The sequence below is a fragment of the Phoca vitulina genome, unplaced genomic scaffold (genome assembly GCF_004348235.1).
Source record: "Phoca vitulina isolate PV1807 unplaced genomic scaffold, GSC_HSeal_1.0 scaffold3, whole genome shotgun sequence".
NCBI classification, from domain to species: Eukaryota; Metazoa; Chordata; class Mammalia; order Carnivora; family Phocidae; genus Phoca; species Phoca vitulina.
Window position 1 is genome coordinate 84,884,327 of NW_022589706.1, and position 20,480 is coordinate 84,904,806.

The 20,480-nt window shown below is 39.3% G+C and overlaps 1 protein-coding gene and 1 pseudogene across 2 annotated transcripts in view; one reads left to right on the plus strand and one right to left on the minus strand.

The window, feature by feature from the left end:
- The window catches only part of EGF (epidermal growth factor), a 97,432-nt gene that overhangs the window by 48,303 nt on the left and 28,649 nt on the right, over positions 1-20,480 (plus strand). For both annotated transcript variants that reach the window (XM_032401007.1, XM_032401006.1), the window contains 6 exons: positions 6,518-6,640; positions 7,520-7,645; positions 8,727-8,863; positions 11,047-11,195; positions 15,595-15,699; positions 17,212-17,435. In XM_032401007.1, coding sequence (XP_032256898.1) covers positions 6,518-6,640; positions 7,520-7,645; positions 8,727-8,863; positions 11,047-11,195; positions 15,595-15,699; positions 17,212-17,435 — 864 coding nt within the window. The remainder of the gene's footprint in view (positions 1-6,517; positions 6,641-7,519; positions 7,646-8,726; positions 8,864-11,046; positions 11,196-15,594; positions 15,700-17,211; positions 17,436-20,480) is intronic.
- On the minus strand, positions 3,862-4,276 carry LOC116630233 (annotated as a pseudogene).

The following is a 20,480-nucleotide window of genomic DNA, read 5'->3' on the forward strand; positions in this document are numbered from 1 at the left end:
TCTTTGTTTGGACTTCCTTGGGTTGATTTTGTTGGGGGCTCTCTGAATCTCCTGGATATGGATATCTGGTTACTTCCCCAGTTTTGGGAAGTTTATAGCAATTATTTCTTCAAATAAATTTTTTGCCCCCTTTCTCTCTCTTCTCCTGGGATTCCCATAATGTGAATGTTGTTAGGCTTGATGGTATCACTGAGTTCCCTTAACCTGTTCTCATTTTTTATTATTCTTTTTTCTCTCTCCTGTACAGTTTGATTGCTTTCCATTACCCTGTCCTCCAGCTCACTAATCCATTCTTATACTTCCTCTAGTCTATTATTTATTCCCTCTAGGGTTATTATTGCAGTTACTGAGTTCTTCATCTCTGATTGGTTCTTTTTTATATTTTATATCTCTTTGTTGGGGGTCTCACTGAGATAAGCCACTCTTTTCTTAACTCCAGTGAATATCTTTATGACCATTACATTAAATTCTTTATAAAGCATATTGCTTATTTCTATTTTTGTTTATCTCTCTTGCTGTGATTTTGTCCTGTTTTTCAGTTGGGATATGTTCCTCCATCTCCTCACTTTGTCTAACTCTCTGTGTCTATTTCTTTTTTTTAAATTAAGATTATTTATTTATTTATTTTAGAGAGGGAGAGAGCATGAGTGGGAGGGACAGAGGCAGAAAGCATCCAAGCAGACTCCATGCTGAGTGTGGAGCTCCATGTGGGACTTGATCCCAGGACCCTGAGATCATGACCTAAGCCAAAACCAAAAGCTGGATGCTCAACCGACTGTGCCACCCAGGTGCCCCGTATCTATTTCTGTGTGTTAGGAAAGTCAGCTATGTCTCCTGCTCTTGAAAGTAGTGGCCTTATGAAGAAGAGGTCCTGTAGTGCTCTGTAGTGCAATGTCCCCTGTTCACCAGAAACTGGCAATTTAGGGGTGTCTTCTGTGTGTGTTTGATGTGCCCTGTTGTTGTGACTGAGCCATGTTTGCCTTTAGTCCAGTTATCAGCAATGGCTCTCTTCACTTGTTGTGGAAAGGATTTGGTTCCTGTGTTGTTCATTTTTTTTTTGGTCGTGATAAGTGCACTCTTTAATCCCCATCACCTATTTGACCCACTCCCCACCCAATTCCCCTCTGGTAACCATCAGTTTGTTCTCTGTAGTTAATAGTCTGTTTCTTGGTTTCTCTCTCTCTCTCTTTTTTCCTTTGTTCATTTGTTTTGTTTCTTATATTCCACATATGAGTGAAATCATATGGTGTTCATCTTTCTCTGACTAATTTTTCTTAGCATTATTCTCTCTAGCCCCATCCATGTCATTGCAAATGGCAAGATTTCATTCTTTTTTATGACTGAGTAATATTCCATCACACACACACACACACACACACACACACACACACACACACACACACATCCAATTCTTTATCCATTTACCTATTGATGGACACCTAGGCTGCTTCCATAATTTGGCTATTGTAAATAATGCTGCAATAGATACAGGGGTGTATGTATCCCTTTAAATTAGTTCGCATTTTTTGAGTAAATATCCAGTAGTGCTATTCTGACGGGTGTGAGGTGATATCTCATTGTTTTTATTTGTATTTCCCTGATGATGAGTGATGTTGAGCATCTTTTCATGTGTCTGTTGGCCATCTGTTGGCCATCTTTGGAGAAATATCTGATTATGTCTTCTGCCTATTTTTAAATTGGATTATTTGTTTTTTGGGTGTTGAATTCTATCAGTTCTTTATATATTTTAGATACTAACCCCTTATCAGATATGTCATTTACAAATATCTTTCCTATTCAGTGGTTGCCTTTTTGTTTTGTTGATTGTTTCCTTTGCTGTACAGAAACTTTTTCTTTTGAGGTAGTCCCAATAGCTTGTTTTTGCTTTTGTTTTCCTTGCCTTAGGGGACATATCTAGAAAAAATATTGCTGTGGCTTATGTGAAAAAATTACTGCCTGGGCTCTCTTTAAGGATTTTTAAGGCTTCCAGTCTCATATTTAGGTCTTTAATCCATTTTGAGTTTATTTTTGTGGATGGTGAAAGAGAGTGGTTCAGTTTCATTCTTTTGCATGTAGCTGTCCAGTTTCCTGACACCATTTGTTAAAAAGACTGTCTTTTTCCCATTGTATATTCTTGACTCCTTTGTCGAAGATTGTTGATGATATAGTTGTGGGTTTATTTCTGGGCTCTCTATTCTGGTCTATTGATCAATGTGTCTATATGTGTGCCAGTACCACACTGTTTTGGTTACTACTGTCTTGTAGTATATCTTGAAATCTGGGATTGTGATACCTCCCATTTTGTTTTTCTTTTTCAAGGTTGCTTTGGCTATTCGGTCTTTTGTGGTTCCGTACAAATGTTAGGATTATTTGTTTTAGTTTCATTCTGTGAAAAATGCTCTTGGTATTTTGATAGGGATTACATTAAATCTGTAGATTGCTTTGGGTAGTAGAGACATTTTAACAATATTTGTTCTTCCAATCAATGAGCATGGAATGTCTTTCCATTTCTTTGTGTCATCTTGAATTTGTTTTATCAGTGTTTTATAGTTTTTAGAGTACAGGTTCCTCACCTCTTTGTTTAAATTTATTCCCAGATATTTTATTGGTTTTGGTGCATTTGTAAATGTGATTTTTTCCCCCTTAATTTCACTTTCTGTAGCTTCATTATTAGTATATAGGAATGCAAGAGATTTCTGTACATTGATTTTGTGTCCTGTGACTTTACTGAATTCAATTATGAGTTCTAATAGTTTTCTGGTGGAGTCTTTAGGGTTTTCCCTATATAGTATCATGTCATCTACAAGTAGTGAGAGTTTTTCATCTTCCTTACCAATTTGGATACTTTTATTTCTTTATGTTGTCTAAGTGCTGTGGCTAAGATTTCCTGTATTAAATAAATAAAATAGTGGGTGTGGACATCCTTGGTCCCTGTGTTATTAATGGGTCAGTCTGGAGCCACTTTGGGCTTAAGTTGGGTCACAACAGGTGTTTGCCAGAGCTGTGGCTGCACCAAACTCTCCCTGTGTTGTCTCCTGAGAGGTTTTCAGTGGTGGCTGGGGCTTGCATTCAGACTTGCTGTCTACCCCAGCCTACTGCTGGACTTGTAGTCAAACTGGTGTGTGTGCTTATGTTCCCCTCTCCCAGGACAGGAGTCCCTTTGGAGTGGTGCTGACCCCTGACTGGGCTGCTTGCATAATGACAATTTTGTTGAGCCACTTTGGAGAACTCTTGCCTAGGGCAGGTTAGATGCAGTAAGGGTCTATAGGAGAGCGTGAGGGCAGGGTGTGTTGTTAGTAAGCTAGGTGGAGAGTATTGGCACTACTGGTTCCCACAGGTGTCTGTGTATCTGGGCCAGAGAGTGGGGGAGAGAAATAGCACTAGCCAGCTCTTTTGTTCTTAGAGAAGTCTCCTAAAGATCCTTGCCCCTTCTGCGAACATTCTGAGATTAGTAAATAAATCTCCTTCTTGTATACTCCAGGTGTTTTTCTAACTGTTGCTTTTATGCTGTATCTCAGTGGGGCTCTTTGTTGTATTATCTCTTTAAGGGTTGGGATTCAGTTTCCTTTTGCCCTCCAGCTCTCCCAGAGCTGAGCCCACTGGTATTGAAAGGCCCTGGTGTTGAGCCAAGCCCCTCTGGTTTTCCTAGCTAAATATAATGGAGCTTCATCTTCCCAGTGTGGGTCTCCCTGTGCTTGGGGTACCTGTGGTGGGGTCTGCTCTTCTCCATTCTTCGTGCTTGCAGTGGCACTCCCTCCCAAGGGATGTCTTGCCATGTCAGTTTGTTCCCAGCTATGTCTCTACAACTAGCTGTGGAGAGTTTGTTCTGCTAGTCTTCAGGTTGTTTTCTGGGTTATTTACACTGATGTGGGTGTTCTCTAGGTGTATCCGTGGGATGAGATGAGCTTAGTATCTTCTTACTCTGACACCTTCCATGAAAGCTCTTTGGGCATAATTCTAATGATATCAAAATCACCTGGGTCATTAACAGCTAGTGTGTATACTCTCTGATATTTTCCACATGCTGTGCCTAATTTAATGTTATTGCCACTGTAGTGATGGACACCAGTTTTGGCCAACATGGCACAGTACTCTATTTTAGATTTCTGCAAGGCCGGACAAGAGTTGTTGGTGAGGATGACCACTTTTGTTTGCCTTATCTAATCATTTTCAGAGTTTTCTTGTACTGCACTACGCACTTTCCACTCTTCATAATGGGTTGGAGCCTAGAGTTGATCTATTCCAGCAACTTTTTCATGTTCTGTGAGGCCACCATCTTCCTGCCTTAGGTACAGGACAGTTTTCAAACAAAAGAAGACACTAAGATGGTTGGGAGTGACAAGAGTCCAATAGTCTTTCAGCAAATGGTTGTAGCAGACATTAACAATAATATACTAGGTCTATTACTTCACCAAGGGTTTCAAATGGTGATATCTAGTTGTATTATTTAGTTTTAGTTGTGCTTCATAAAGAGCACTTTCTCTCATTAACTTTTTTGTTACCTCAAGATACAATTCTTACATTAAATGCAGGATAAATGTTGGATTTTTTTCTTCTTTCTTTATTTATATAAGTAAACTATATGGTTCCTTAACACTTTTCAAAGATGAATGGTGAGTGTTTTTTAAAAATTAAATATTATTATGAACTCATGGGTTTTTAACATTTTTAATATGGTTCAACCTATCGCAGTTGTTATCCTTACCGATGAGCAAATTGTCTTCTCCTTGGCCAGTGGGAGCCTCTTCAAAGACCCCAGTAGTCTTCAGTAGTTGCCTTGTTATCTCATAGGACATATTTTCCAGGCTTGTCTCGTATATTCTATGTTCTAGACATGGCATTAGCAATTTCTTAAAGAGCAGTGCTTCTTTTTAATGAGAAAAGTTATTTAGAGAACATAATCTGCTACTAAGTTAGTCATTGTGTCTAGCCTTTTGGGGCATCAGAGCTAGGAATACACTTTTAAAAAAGAGAAATATACTATGAATTTATATGGACATGCCCATTTTCAATTTAGGATCATATACTCAGGTACCTTCTTATAGGTTTCTTATTGAATCTACTAACATAACTAAGTAGAAATTAATGTTTAAAGCCATGTATATTGTCTAGTCCTGTTCCAGAAATGATGGTGAATAGGTCAGTCTGAGTGTCATAAGTGCTCATGGCATTTAAGGCATTTAAAAATAGATGGTAATGAATTTTTTTGGAAATTACCCACTACATTTGTGCCTGTCTGTGGAACTTGCCCTTCTTCTAATACCAAGTGATTTACCTGTTGGCAAATATACTAAAGTGTATGATGTTAATCTGTTATAGAATCCACTATGTGCCAAGCATGACATGCATAATCTCACTTGATTGTCAAAACTTTTAAGACCTCTATGGTACACATATTTTATATTTTAATCTTTGATTTACTTGGAATTTATTTTGACGTATGGTGTAGGGTAGGGATTTAACTTTTGCCCCAAATCATTTCTCAGTTATTTATGTGTCATATTGGATGATCTTTTACATGCTCAATGATTTAAAATACCTTTACCACAGGGGTGCCTAGGTGGCTCAGTCGGTTAAGCATCTGACTCTTGGTTTTGGCTCAGGTCATGATCTCATGGGTCCTGGGATTGCATCAGGCTCCGTGCTCAGCGGGGAGTCTACTTGAAGATTCTCTCCCCCTCCCCCCTCCCACAGTTTGTGCATGCACGCGCTCATGCTCCCTCTCTCTCTCTCAAATAAATAAATAAATCTTAAAAAAAAAAAAACCTTTATCACATACTACATTCTTTTTTTTTTTTTTTAAAGACTTTATTTATTTATTTGACAGAGAGAGACACAGCGAGAGAAGGAACACAAGTAGGGGGAGTGGGAGAGGGAGAACCAGGCTTCCTGCAGAGCAGGGAGCCCGATGCAGGGCTCAACCCCAGGACCCTGGAATCATGACCTGAGCCAAAGGCAGATGCTTAACAAATGACTGAGACACCCAGGCGCCCCCACATACTACATTCTTATGCATACTTGAGTCTTCTAAAATGAGCTTTCTCTCTGGTTCTATTGTCCTCTCTGTCTATTCCTGCACTCATTTAGTTAATGCTCCTTAATGATATATTTTGATGTTTGTTAAGAGCCTTTCATTCTCTTCCTACACCTAACCATGCTCATACAATGTTCTTAATTTTTTTTTACATATACAATTAGTTTTCCAGATGAACTTGCAAATCATTTGGCTAAGTTCCATTTAAAATATTTTGATGACTAATAACTTTGAAAATATTATTTGACATAAAAGAAACTTAGAGGAAGCTAGAAGCACTTTCCAAAATGAGGTCTTTCTTAAATTTTTTTAGATTTGAGATTTTTCTTTATTTTTACATCTCCCTTACCACAGCATTTCATAAATGTCTGATCCTTGGTTTAACTTACTCTTTTTAGCATAGCATTTTTGTTAGCAGTTATTTTGCTAAATTTTCACAAATCTGATTTAACACTAATCTTGACCTTATGCTTCATTAATTAGAATTAATTTCCTGTCCAAGCAATACATCCAAATGTAGCCATGACTGTGTTCTGACATCAGATGGTCCCGTATGTTTTTGTCCTGAAGGCTCAGTGCTTGAGACAGATGGAAAAACATGTAGTGGTAAGTTAATTTACTTTTTGTTCGTTTGAAATCATTAATTTTCTGAATGACACCTAAAGATTGATCTTATTTATAAAGGAGAAGAGACTTTCCAACATCACACATTACAAGATATTTGTGCAACAGAGTAATATATAGATTTATATCAGGTTTTTACTTGTGTGTTTTTTTGTTTTTAGATAGCATAGTGTAGTAGTTACGGGCAAGGGCTCTGAAGTAGCACTACCTGTTAATAGCAATGTTATTTTGGACTAGTTACTTGCCTTCCCTTAGTCTCATTTTTTTCATCTGTAGAAGCTAGTCAGCCCTGCCTCCTGGATTTGTGGCCAGCATTGAGCAAGATGATGGACGCAGAGTTTTTAGCCTATTCCTTGCAGCTAATAAATACCTCTCTACTTTTATCTTCATAGAGACTTAAGCATATAGAGGGCTGGATGTAACTTAAAATTAGCATAAGAGTTATGTGTGGCTCTTTTTTTTAAGTAAAGAAAGCAAAAAGAAAATCACAAGGCCAAAAATATATGTGAGAAAAAAATATATTACTCACTAGCAAGAGTTGGACCAGCTGTCAAACTCATCAAAATATATTTCTTATTCCAGCCACTGTCGGTGCACTTGGTCTTCAAGCTCAGTTGTAGAACGGAGGACAGGGGCTTTTGGGATGTGAAGGGTTAACATTCAAGCTATGAGGTTATAGGAAAATAGAATACGGTGACATTTTGCTCCTAGTCACTGAAAAATAACCTTGATTGCAGCAGTATAAAAGATTGTGGAAATGGTTTTAAAAACCTACATATACTGGGTTCACTCAATATTTTGATGAAAAATTATTATATTTTTGAATGGCGTGGCATCATTAGCAAGTGCTTGTTTTTGTAGGCTGTTCATCACCTGATAATGGGGGCTGTAGCCAGCTCTGCGTTCCTCTCAGCCCAGTTTCCTGGGAATGTGGTTGCTTTCCTGGGTATGATCTACAACTGGACAAAAAAAGCTGTGTGGCATCAGGTTGGTGCTGTGGACGTTTGAAAGTGTGTCTGCAAAAAGATTATGTGAAAACATTTTATTTAGGAAGGTGGGGAGTTAAATTGCTTTTAGCTTCTGAGTGGAACGTCCGATTTTTTGTTTTTGGAAATAGAAAACAAATCACATTGTAAATATAAATAAGAATCACATAAATAAATAACCATGTTTTTGAGGAATGTTTCTAAGTTCATTAGCACTCAGCAAAGATTTGCCATTACATCAAGTATGGCATTCCCATATATGTGAAAATCATGACCAGAATAGTTTTAAAAGACTTCATAGTTTAGAGGCTTTTAATAAATATTTGTTGATTGATTTGATTTTCATCTCTTCAGTGAATGTAACCATCATAATACTTTGACAGATTCTGTCCTTTTTATGTCAAGAGTTAATAAGCAGTTGAATGCTTGAATAATTTTTTCATCTTCTGACATTCTATCTCTTGTGTCCTTTGACCAGCCTTGGATTCCTAGATTTATACCAAATTGATGTTATCTCTCCCTAGGTTCATTATGTTTATAATCTGGGATAACATAATGAGGAGCCTGCAGAACTTGCCTTAGACCCCAATACTCTTAAGATCTTAGAGCCTTAGTGAATATAGCATAATCTGAGCTCTGAAAATTATCAGGGGTCTTGCTATTAACTCAGATAATCATGCCTCTCTTTCAGAAGTGCTCAGGTCAGAGAAGGGTATTTATTTGGACATGAATTAATATAATTTGCTAGTATTAGTATGTTTCCGTACGTGTGAATCAAGGAGATTATGGCACTAAGACTTGCATCATCTAGCTATGGTGTTGGCTGTTTAATGCTGGCTCTTTTTATAAGTAATTTGCATTTTAAAAGCAGGCACCTAGACAGAGGGGAATCCAGTAAAATGGAATTCTGGTAGAATGTCACCTCATAGAAGAAATCTTTTTGCCTGTCTTAACCTACACCACACTGTGGGAAATAGAGAAGACAAGAACTGCAGAAAGAGGGTACAATGAAAAGGAAAAGTCAGAAGTGCTTACTGGGTTCCAAGGCATATTTTAAATGGAGGCATACTTGAATTTAACAGGACCACAACCATTTTTACTGTTTGCCAATTCTCAAGATATTCGACACATGCATTTTGATGGAACAGATTATAGAACCCTGCTCAGCCAGCAAATGGGAATGGTTTTTGCCCTTGATCACGACCCTGTGGAAAATAAGGTATGGTTTTGTCTCTTGAGCAGATGTGGCTATGGTTTAAGGACAGAGTAGAGGATTTTATCCTAACAGATGACCTGAGCTACTTGACAATCCTCTGCTAAGCTCAGAATGATTAGGCGCAGAAAAATGTAGATACAGACATTGGAGCATACTTTGGGAAATGTTAAGGATGCTTCTGTTCTCATAACCCTACCCTGGCCCTTACTGCGACTCAGACATTTTATTGGGAATGACTGAGCAGGATCTTAAATTTAGTTTCCTCTTTGGAGATGAGGTTGGGAGGCTAGCACAGTGCTGTACACACAGGAGGACTGCCATAAATAGGTTTTTAGTTATTTGCCAATAGCAGAATGAGTGGGAGGCTGGGGTGGGTTATATTTGTGCTAGGTTAGAATGTGCTTGAAATGATATGTTATGGTGTCTTCTGGAGTTTAATCACCCAGTAGTTATAAATTTACGTAGTTATTAATTAATTATTTAGTTATTACTAGATAGTGCATTCATTCCTAGAATTTTAAACTTTGTATTTTTTTAAAAAGATTTTATTTATTTATTTGACAGAGAGAGAGAGGGAGAGCATACAAGCAGGGGGAGCAGCAGAGGGAGAGGGAGAAGCAGGCTCTCCACTGAGCAGGGAGCCCAATGCGGGGCTCGATCCCAGGACGCTGGGATCATGACCTGAGCCAAAGGCAGACGCTTAACTGACTGAGCCACCCAGGCGTCCCTAAGCTTTGTATTTTTGTGTTTTCCTGATTTGAAGCAGTCTGGTAAATGGTCAAAAGAGACAGAGTGAAGCTGATTGATTCTGTGTTTAATTGCTATGGATTGATAGCCAAATATAACTCTTTTTGCAAATAGAAGTTTTATACTTAAACACTAGCAAAAAAAAATCCTCCTTTCTTTTCCTTGAACTGAATTTATATGACTCCCTGGAAGAATTATATTAATAGAAAGAAAATAATTAATAGGAAAAATCAGTTCAAGATTCATTTATTACCAAACTAGTTTTTTTCCTACACAGTCAGCATTTTGTATAAGGTGAATAAAGAGACCTAGAATGAACTTGTAGTCATGTCGCTGTTTTTCATTTCCCTGGTCAAGTTCTCATGTTCTTGCTCTTCAAACTGTGGTCCTTGGACCGGCAGCATCAACCTCACCTGGAACTTGTTAGTATTGCAGACTCCCAGGCTCTGACCCCTGAAGCAGAACCTGCATTTTAACAAGATTTCCAGGTGATTCGTGTGCACATTTGAGTTTGAGAAGAGCTCTAGCTTAGTGTTTTTTTAATATGAGAGGTACTCATTTTTGTATTATGGAATAGAACCTTTTCTATCTTATCTAGAAAGATGACAACCCATTAGCTAATGAATTACCATTTTATGAACATTCTCATCATTGATTATAAGTTTAGGTACATATACCTACTCAGCTAAAATTCCACAAACGCTATCATTAAATTATCAGCTGACCCATGGCAGTTTTTAATACTCTCACAAAATTCTTGTACCGGTTTGCTAGTCTGCATAGGAGACTGAAAAGGAGCTTTGCACCTGCAAGTTATGTTCTGTTGAATAAGATGGATTAATTAAAAAGAAATTAAATATGGTTAGAGATGAAAGAAACTTTAGCAAATACCTAGTCTAACTTTGTCATTTTTCCAGTTGAGAAAATTGAGGTTAATGACTTGGCCAACTCAATTAAACAAAGAAGGGCCCAAACCAGGAGAGGAACCTGTGTATCCAGACTTGCAGTGAAGTGCAGCGCTGTGGATTGAGCGGTGGAAGTCGCAGCCCAGCTTGAGGCCCCCACTAAACTGCTTATCATTGCTCCCTTTCAGACAGTAGAAGCCATTAGGGTTCAAGTACAATGGCTTGGTTATTGACCAATTATCAAAGATTAATGAATTACCCAGTAGCAATAGAAATATATGCCAGGGACAGGCACATATATATATATATGAAGACACTGAGGGTCTGAGACATGGAGGAACTTGCTTTGTTTACACACATCTGGGAAGCAGCAGAGGTGGGAGGTGGAATTCAGTTGTAGGTGTGTCTATCTCCAAAGCCAATCTCTTAATGATTACACTATATGATCTGAAGATTTGCTAACCATGTTTGTATATATGCCACATTAATTTTTAAAAACAAATCAGATAGAAATGCCTATGTTCTTTTTTGTAGATATACTTCGCCCATACAACCCTGAAGTGGATAGAGAGAGCTAATAGGGATGGTTCCCAGCGAGAAAGGCTTATTGAGGAAGCAGTAGATATGCCAGAAGGTCTTGCCATCGATTGGATTGACCGTAAATTCTACTGGACGGACAGAGGGTAGGGCTCCTCCTTCACTTTTTTTTTTTTTTTTTCCTCCTTCACTTTTAAGCCACGTGGGATGGGAATGGTGACATAGGTGATACCGCTGGCCTCGTCCTCCACTTTGAACCCAAGAAAATAATGCTGGGTGCTTGGGTGGGACTGGAGGAAAGATGCCCCTAATGTTCCCTCCATTCCCTCCATTCCCTCCACACTACCAAGCAGGATGGTCCTCCTTTCACCAAGACTGGATCTGTATCCAAGGGAGAATTGTGAGGGCCAAGAAAGTAACATGTGTTTTTGCACTTCAGGCTGTGGTAATCAGAGAAATGCAAAGCCTGTCTGAATATAATCAGTGAGCACCCTTTGAGCATCTGTTATGGATAAGGCCATATCCTGGGTAACGTGGGAGATGCAAAGGAGCATGAGGAGTGTCCATCTTTGCAGTCGGCTCACATGTTAGCCAGGGAGCTAAGGCACATGGACCCAGGAAAACCCAGTACAAAAGCTTGTTCTACATGTCAGTACAAGAGATGTACAAAGAAGGCGGTCCATAAATAATTGCCAACGGAAGGGTGTACACACCCAGAGGGAGCTTTAGAAGAGGCTCCGGGAATCAACTAGCCCAACCCCTTCATTGTACAGACTAGAAGGCACATGCTGTCTCCCCGTGAATAAGCATGAAGGAGGGAGCAAGGCTGAACGTGGGAGTTGTGAGCCAAGTCCTCACGAGGTTGGAGAGATGGTCTACTTGCCCTGATGTGGTAAAGAACAGAACTAGAGAGAAGCTATGATGTTTCTGCCCTCTGGGCGTACTGCTCTTGGGGCTGTAGGGGGGGGCAGCCGCACTTGGTGTGTGTGGGGCTTGTGTGAGCCCCAGGAATGGTGGCGGTGGGAGGAAGGTGGAGGAGGGAAGTGGCTGCATCTCTCATGTGTGCTACTGAGAGCCCACTCCTTGCTTCCGAGAGAGGCAGCCAACCACAGAGTACAGAGAGCTGACCCAAGATAGTCTTAGAAATTCGCTGTGCTCTAGGATGTTTTCTCAGAGTAACTTAAGGCCATAGAGTGTAAGGGTAGTCAACCTATGCAACTGTGTTGAAGTAAAAGAAGATAGAATTAATTAGGATTTCACCTCTATGAAGTCAGCGGTCCCAACCCAGAAGGAGAAGTCCCAGGGAACAGGTTTATATGCTTGGGGGTAGGTTTCCTATGTCCCAGAAAAATCTTTTGGTCTGGATAATCCATGGGAAACAAAAGGTGTTTAAAAAATGAGCTACTTGTGCCGCCGGTGCAGTTTACAGTTATCAATAATATGGTACTTTTATATCCAGGGTAAGTCCATTTTCATTCATTCATTCATTTTTGTTTGTTTACTTATCATACCTTTATTCCTTTATTCTTTGGATATTTATTTATTACGTAACTGAAATGCATTAGACACTGTAAATCTCAAAAGGCTAAGTTTTCTTATCCCCAATTTAAAGATGAAAAAATGGAGAATTAAAGAGGTAAGATACCTTTCCCAATGGCAAGCAGCCAGCAAGAAGTAGATCTGGAATTTCAGTTGTAGTAATGACAAAAATCATAACAGCCATAACAGCCTCCTCTGTGTTGAACCTACTTAAAAGGACGTTTTAAAATGTCAGCTGTGCATAATAACAGAGCTTGTCCGCGGCTGTTCTCAGAAAGGTAAACGTTGATCAGGACAGCACATGTGAGCCACTCCGGGCCTCTCCGAGCACGCCAGGTCTTCTCGTATTTCCCACATTTGCATGGCACCTTTAATTTTCAGTGTTTGATTAATGGCCCCATGGTACCTACTGCAAGGCAATGCCTTCAGGAGATAGTCACGCACCTCTGTGTCCTGGAGAATCAGACCTCAACTTCCCGAGTTCATTGACTTCGGTAATAACAAGCCCTTCTAAGTCCTCTTCCCTCTAACGGCAGCTGTTAAAAGAAAACCTTTCATTTGTCTGGAAATGAGAGGTTTATAGCTTGAAAACCTTGATATTAGCTAGAAATTGGATTTAAATAACTGAGATTCCAAGCTCATGATACTAGATTCTATGGTAACTTTTAGCCAATTAAAAGAACCCAAGTGGATGCTTACAGTTTATATTGGCTGAGGAAAAGACAGAGTCAAATTAACATCTCACTGTAGGAAGGAAGCTAATTGATCGTTCTGCTGGCAATGCTATTATTTAGCATTAAGGAATGCTGATTCTTAAAGTCAAATGCCCAGTAAAAATGAATCAGGAGGGCAAAAATATATGTTTGCTCATGATTTATACCTACCAGTAGGTATAAATCACTCTTCTAGGGTTCTGGATGGACAAGTCCTGCCCTGGGAACAGGGTGGGTTTTGGAGCATCCCCGTGGCATCGAGACCAATTAGATCATGGAAAGAAAGAGAAAGATGCTCCACTAGATCAAGGGTCGTGCTTGAACTCGTGTGCACCCAAATGTCCGTGCTTGCCTTGCTTTCTCATTACCCACACTGGAGTTAGAGATTTGCTTCCTGGCTGAATCAAATAGAGGTGTATTATTGGGTGAACCCCTCTGAGAGCTGTGAAAGTAAATTCCAGCAATCCCGCCTAAGACAGATCCAGAGTCAGGAGCTTATGTCCATCTTGATTCTCATCATTTCACTCCTGCCAAAACAGTAAGAATTTAGAGGTGATGTAACAGTGAGATCAGAACTGACAGTTTTGTCTCCCCTGGTCACAAGCAAGTGGCCTCAGAATTCCTTCCCTCCCACCCAGGGACAGGCTCAGTGACAGTTGTGATTGAGTGAATTTGACACATTGAGTTCAAAAATACCTTCCACCCAGCAGTACCTTCCCGACGATCGCTTCATCTGGGAATAGAATTATCTTTTAAAAGGGGCTCTGTTGTACAAATGGCTTCCAATTATCCAGCGCCCTGAATTGGTAGTTTGCGCAGTGTCCTTGACCAGCACAGGCCCTCAGCCAATTTTGCCTTTGCCTGTCTCCTGCATAGAAACTATGAGGAGGACTAGATGAAGCTCCTTCCCCACCGACTGGCTAGAAAGTACACTGGAATAAACCACCCAGAGACCTCCTTAGTGTTTAGTAGAACAGGGAGGAGAGAATAGTTCTGCCTTGTGTTTCTGGGCAGGCCTGTTTTATGCGGACATTGCCCACAAGAGCAAGGGATAGGCCTTTCCGGATGTTGGTTGAATGAATCAAAGATAATTATACTTATTAGTTTGTAGTAGGGAAACAGGCTGAGCAGACAACATGGGGTGGGGAGGGGAGGTTCTTCTTATCCCTTCAGCCTGCGGTCCTGCCTGCTCCTGGATGCTGCTTGGAAGCCCAGGTTGGTACACAGGGTGAGGGCATGCTGGAATAAGGCATCTGTCTGAGTCTGCCACTTGCATTCTTTACATTCTCTAGACTATGATTCCCTGTCCCTCTCCTGCTGAACTCTAAGCTCTGTAAGGACAAAGACAGGGTTTTGTTTACTATTGTCTCCAATGCTTAGGCCAATCCTTGACACACAGTAGGTGCTCAGTAAATATTTATTTGACAATAAAGGTCAGTTTAACAAATAGATAGAAAAATCAGGAAAAGAGGATTTTCTCCTCTGCCAGATTCCAAAGGGTTATTTTTTTTAAAATTTTATTTATTTATTTATTTGACAGAGAGAGAGGGAGAGCACACAAGCAGGGGGAGCAGCAGAGGGAGAGGGAGAAGCAGGCTTCCCACCGAGCAGGGAGCCCAACGCGGGGCTCGATTCCAGGACCCTGGGATCATGACCTGAGCCAAAGGCAGACGCTTAACGACTGAGCCACCCGGGGGCCCCTATTTTTTTTTTAATGTAAAGATTAGCAAATAATATTTCAGTACTCCCATTTGTCTTAGAATCATATGGAAGAAAATTAAGTCAACAGAAATCTCCCCTCTGTTGTCCTTGTGCTGGCTGTCTCTGTGGCCCTTCGAAGCGGGCTCTCTCTCCTTCCTGTGATCTGTGACCATAAAGATGGTAACTCCTCCCCTCTGGCTTTCACTGGGTTCAGCAGGAGCTGGGAGGTTGTGAAGAAAAGGGGTTGGTGGTTACACCTCTGGCTTTGTCCCTGCCAGGCCCCTGACACAGTCCCCTCTTACCTTATCCTTTCACTGTGTATTTTAGTTGTGTGGGATAAATATTAGGATGCTGATTAAAAGACTGTTTTAAAATAATAGAATTCGTGGGTGTATGTCCTGATGTGTGTGCATGTGTGTACGTATGATGTCCCTTACTTGTGTTGAGAGTGTGTGTATGTGTGTGCACACATGTGATGGAGGTAGTTTAGAATGCTCATCTTTGCATTTCAGTAAGTAACAGGCAAAAGGAGTATGTTTGTTTAAGAAGCAAAGTTGATATAACAAGCTCCTCTATATTACATGCATCTTAGGAAATCTCTCATTGAAGGGAGTGATTTAAATGGAAAACATCGTGAAATAATCATTAAGGAGGACATCTCTCAGCCACGAGGAATTGCTGTCCATCCAATGGCCAAGTAAGTATTTGTGAAAATAAGGCACTTTCCTATAGAGGTCATGAGGCAGTTCATGTTTGATATACTAGTATCCAAAATTTGTCTTAAGACCTCAGGTGTTCAGTGGAATCATAAATCAAGAAAATCAGGGCGCCGGGGTGACTCAGTCGTTAAGCATCTGCCTTTGGCTTGGGTCATGGTCCCAGGGTCCTGGGATAGAGCCCCGCATCGGGCTCCCTGCTAGGTGGGAAGCCTGCTTCTCCCTCTCCCTCTCCCACTTCCCCTGCTTGTGTTCCCTCTTTCGCTGTGTCTCTGCCAAATAAATAAAATCTTAAACACACACACACACGCACACACACATGCACACACACAGAGACTTAAAAAAAAAAAAGAAATCAAGAAAATCCATGAGATTGGTTCAAACTTTCAGAAATGATATAGCTAGCATGACTTCCTCATCCTTTCATGTCTTTTGACTTTCTATTCTTACATAAAAATTTTGTATTCAGATAACTGTCCTTTTAAGCCAATTTAATTTTTTAAAAAAGAAGTGGGCTGTAATTCATTAACCAATTAGATGCAAGCCCACGAAACTATTTTCTTTAAAAATCTACATTATTGCTTTTCTGAGCAAAGGATGGCATTTAGATTGCATGGCTTATGAATTCTACTCAGAAAAAAACATCAGATGAGTTCGAATGATAGGTCATTCCTAGATTTAGACAAGTGGAAATAGAAATCATGAAAGATTAGAGGACTATGTTGTTAATTGTGAATTAGTGACTTATTGGTGACAAATATTAGTTTAGGTTTAGAGAATTAAGGAGAATAATGGATTCCTTCCTAGTTGTTAAAAAACAAGGATTAAAAACATCATTTTATTTATAATGGGAATTTATGCTTGTCTATGGGAAATAATATACTGGCAGTAATTGGTAATTGATTTGGAGCCAGCCACATGATTAAAAAAGTGAGAATGTAACCATCTCTAAACAAACCAGTAGAAAAGATAATGAACCATATTGACCTCAAAAAAATGTGCCTCAGCATCCGATTTATGGGGAACTTAAAATTGACCAAGTTAACTGAGTACATTGTATAAAACTAGATAACAAATATTCAATTTCCTTTATGTTGTAATTTTACATATATAGTGAGTTTTATAAATGCATAGCAGAAGGACAGGCTAACAAGATTTTATTGCCTTTTGCAGCATGAAACGCTAATTTAAGAATATGCTCTTGAACACATTTTCAATTAGTAATATAGTACAATTTTTCAAACTAATAATTTCTTCTTTATCCAATGATCTGAGCCTTAATTCAGCATTTCCTGTCCAAGATGTTCTACATAGAAAAGATAATTTTTGCTATTGAGAATTATTTGTCCAATGTACACTGCTATACTTTCTATATTCCTTGGCGTACCACTTCAGTTTATTCTAAAGTGATTTACACTGACGTTTTCAGTGATGAAAGAATGGAAGAATTTTTTCATGCAAATTTTATTTGTTGTATGCTTTCTTGATTAAAGGAGATTATTCTGGACTGATATGGGGATTAATCCACGAATTGAAAGTTCTTCCCTTCAAGGCATTGGCCGACTGGTTATAGCTAGTTCTGATCTGGTCTGGCCCAGTGGAATAACGATTGATTACTTTACTGACAAATTGTATTGGTGTGATGCCAAGCTGTCTGTGATTGAAATGGCCAATCTGGATGGTTCAAAACGCCAAAGACTTGCCCAGAACGATGTAGGTGAGGCTTTGGGATGGGTGATTTCTTCCTCTTGACCTGAGTGTTGACAAGTGTTAAATACAAAATGTGTTTACACACACACACACACACACACACACACACACACTGACTCACCCCCAGACACCCCCTTCCCTCAGCCTTATGGTGAGAGAGGGATGGAGACAAACAGACTGACAGACTTCTTTGGGGATTTCTGAGCTACAAAGATTAACTTCACATTGGAATACTGGATAAAACACAGTGAGATATAATCATTTCTCTTTGCCAAGATTTCCCAAAATCAGAAGGAAAATATTAAAAATTTTAAGACCTCTTTAGGAATAAGAACTTGATTCAGTTGTTGTCATTTGTTCTGTTTTAGACAATGTCATTTGTACAACTGTGATAGTGTCACCTTTAGCTATTAATGAATATCCATTCATATGCAAAGATTAATACAGATAGTTTTATTTCCTATTTTCAGATTTTTCATTGGGTGTCATGTATGTTCATAAATATATTTAAAATGCTGTATTCTATGTTAAATGTTAAAAGAGAAATACTGGGGATGCCTTGGTAGCTCAGTTGGCTAAGTGTGTAACTCTTGGTTTCAGCTCAGGTCATATCTCCAGGTAAAGAGATTGAGCCCCATGTGGGGCTCCCTGCTCAGTGGGAAGTCTGCTTCCCCTCTGTCCTTCCCCCCACTCCCGTGAGTGTGCACTACCTCTCTCATAAATAAATAAATCTTTAAAAAAAAGAGAGAGAGAGAAATACTGAATGTACCAGGAGCCATTGCATTTTCTTGAGCAGGAAATGTATATGATAAGACTGGCACCTCACTATAACCACTTAGGTAGCAATATAAGGGTTGGGTTGAAATCTGGAGAGAAGGAAATTAGTCGGGAGTCTACAGCAGTTGTCCAGTCAACAGTCGATGAAGGCCTGAGATAGAACATTGCCATTTCAAAGTGGAATGGAGGATTAGAGTATTAAAAAAAAAATCACTGTGAATGAAAAACTTAGAGGATTTGGGAGTAGATTGAATATCAAAATGAGAGTCAGAGAGATATTGAAGATGCTTCAGAGATTCAGAAACTGGTTGGTTGAGAAGATGCAAAAAATCTGGTCTATCTCTTTTACGAAGAAGTGGATTAATAATCTGTATATTTATTTTGTCCATTCTTTTTGGTTTAGAGGAGATGAGTTTCTAGATTCGTATTATACATTGAATAGGTCATAAGTATAATTGAAAATTTTACATACTTCTAAGATTCCTTAAAAAATTAAAGGTATACTTTACAATAAGTCATAAGCTTATGTAAGATCATAGACTTTATTCATCCATGCACTTAACAGATATTTATTGAATCATCTTGGGAAGTGGAGATACAGTAGAGAGTAAAACAAAAATGGTTCCTGTGAGGTCATGGAGTCTGGGGGTAGGGGAGTATATTATTAAAAAAATACATCACCCAAATAAATGGAAAATTATAGCTTTGATATATGAAGGCATAAAGGGATTTGAAAATTCCTAACCAGAATGTAAAGATCCCATATGCTAAACCAAAACGCATAACAGATACTTTGTGAATAATTTCTGTGCTGCCGTAATCTGTGACTAATACAACTTCCTATTAAAAGCCATTATTGATGGACTTTGGGGAGGGTATGTGTTGTAATGAGCACTGGGTATTATATAAGACTGATGAATCACAGACCTGTACCCCTGAAACAAATAATACATTATATGTTAATTAATTGAATTTAAATTAAAAAAAACCATTATCAGATACTTGTTAGAAGATCTAAGTGACCATTTCCATCATTACAGTGCCATCTACTGGCATAGAGAGGTGGCTTCTCAGCTGCTCACTCTGGGTTTTCAATGTAAAGATTGAAGGATTCATTCATTCATTCATTCATTCATTTCTTTCTTTTTTTGGGGGGGGAGACTGCGTGCACGGTAGGGACGGGGGAGGGGCAGAGGGCAGAGGGAGAGGGAGAAAGAGAATTTTAAGCAGGCTTCAGGCTCAGTGTGGAGCCTGACACAGGGCTCGATATCATGACTCTGAGATCATGGCTTGAACTGAAATCCAGAGTTGGGTACATTACTGACTGAGCCACCCAGGTGCCCCTGAGGAATTCATTCTTCATTTAACATTCAACTGTGGCTCTTCTATTTAAAAAAATAAGGAAGATTATGTCTAGTGTGAGGTATTTGTTGAAAAACTATAGCTAATTCTCAATATTAAAAATAAGAAAAATAATTTTTTTTAAAGATTAAAAGAAAACATAGCTAATTCTGACACATGCTACAACATGGGTGAACCCTGGGGACATTATGGTGAGTGAAATAAGCCAGTCACAAAAGACAAGTACCATATGATTCTATCTACTTGAAGTATCTAGAATAGTCACATTCATAGAAAAAGTAGAATGATGTTTGCCAGTGACTAAAAGGGGTGGGAAACGGGAAGTTGTGGTTTAATGGATATTAGAGTTTCAGTTTTGCAAGATAAAAAAGTTCTGGAAATTGGCTGTACAACAAAGTGAATGTACTTAGCACTACTAAAATGTACGCTTAGGTTAAGATGATACGTTAGATGTTTTTTGCCATAACAACAACAATAAAAACCTCATAGCTATATAAAAAAATTTCCTTGCTGCATTTATGGCTTTAACTGGGAACAAAAGTCTAGAGACTAAAATGCATTTTAATGGCCCTGGTCAATAATGATGGATGGAGACTCATTGTCACCAGAACAAGTCATTTGAGTTTGCTGCCAGAAGAGGGAGATAGTCATTCTAATCCACCAAATCCATTGCTCATTTGCAAAAAAACTGGCCTAGGAAATGTGACTGGACATGATTAAAGCTTCCAAATTTGGGGCTCCCTAGCTTTAGCCTCTAGCCCCTTGAGATAGTGTATTCCAGCATTTCCCTGCTTACTATAAATACTTGAATATCTTATCAGGGCAGTTGCAGGGGTGTGGAGGGGTGGGTTAGTGGAGGTGGGGTCAGAAGAGCCCACTTAGGGGTTGATAGGCGCCATGAAAATGGAGGCAG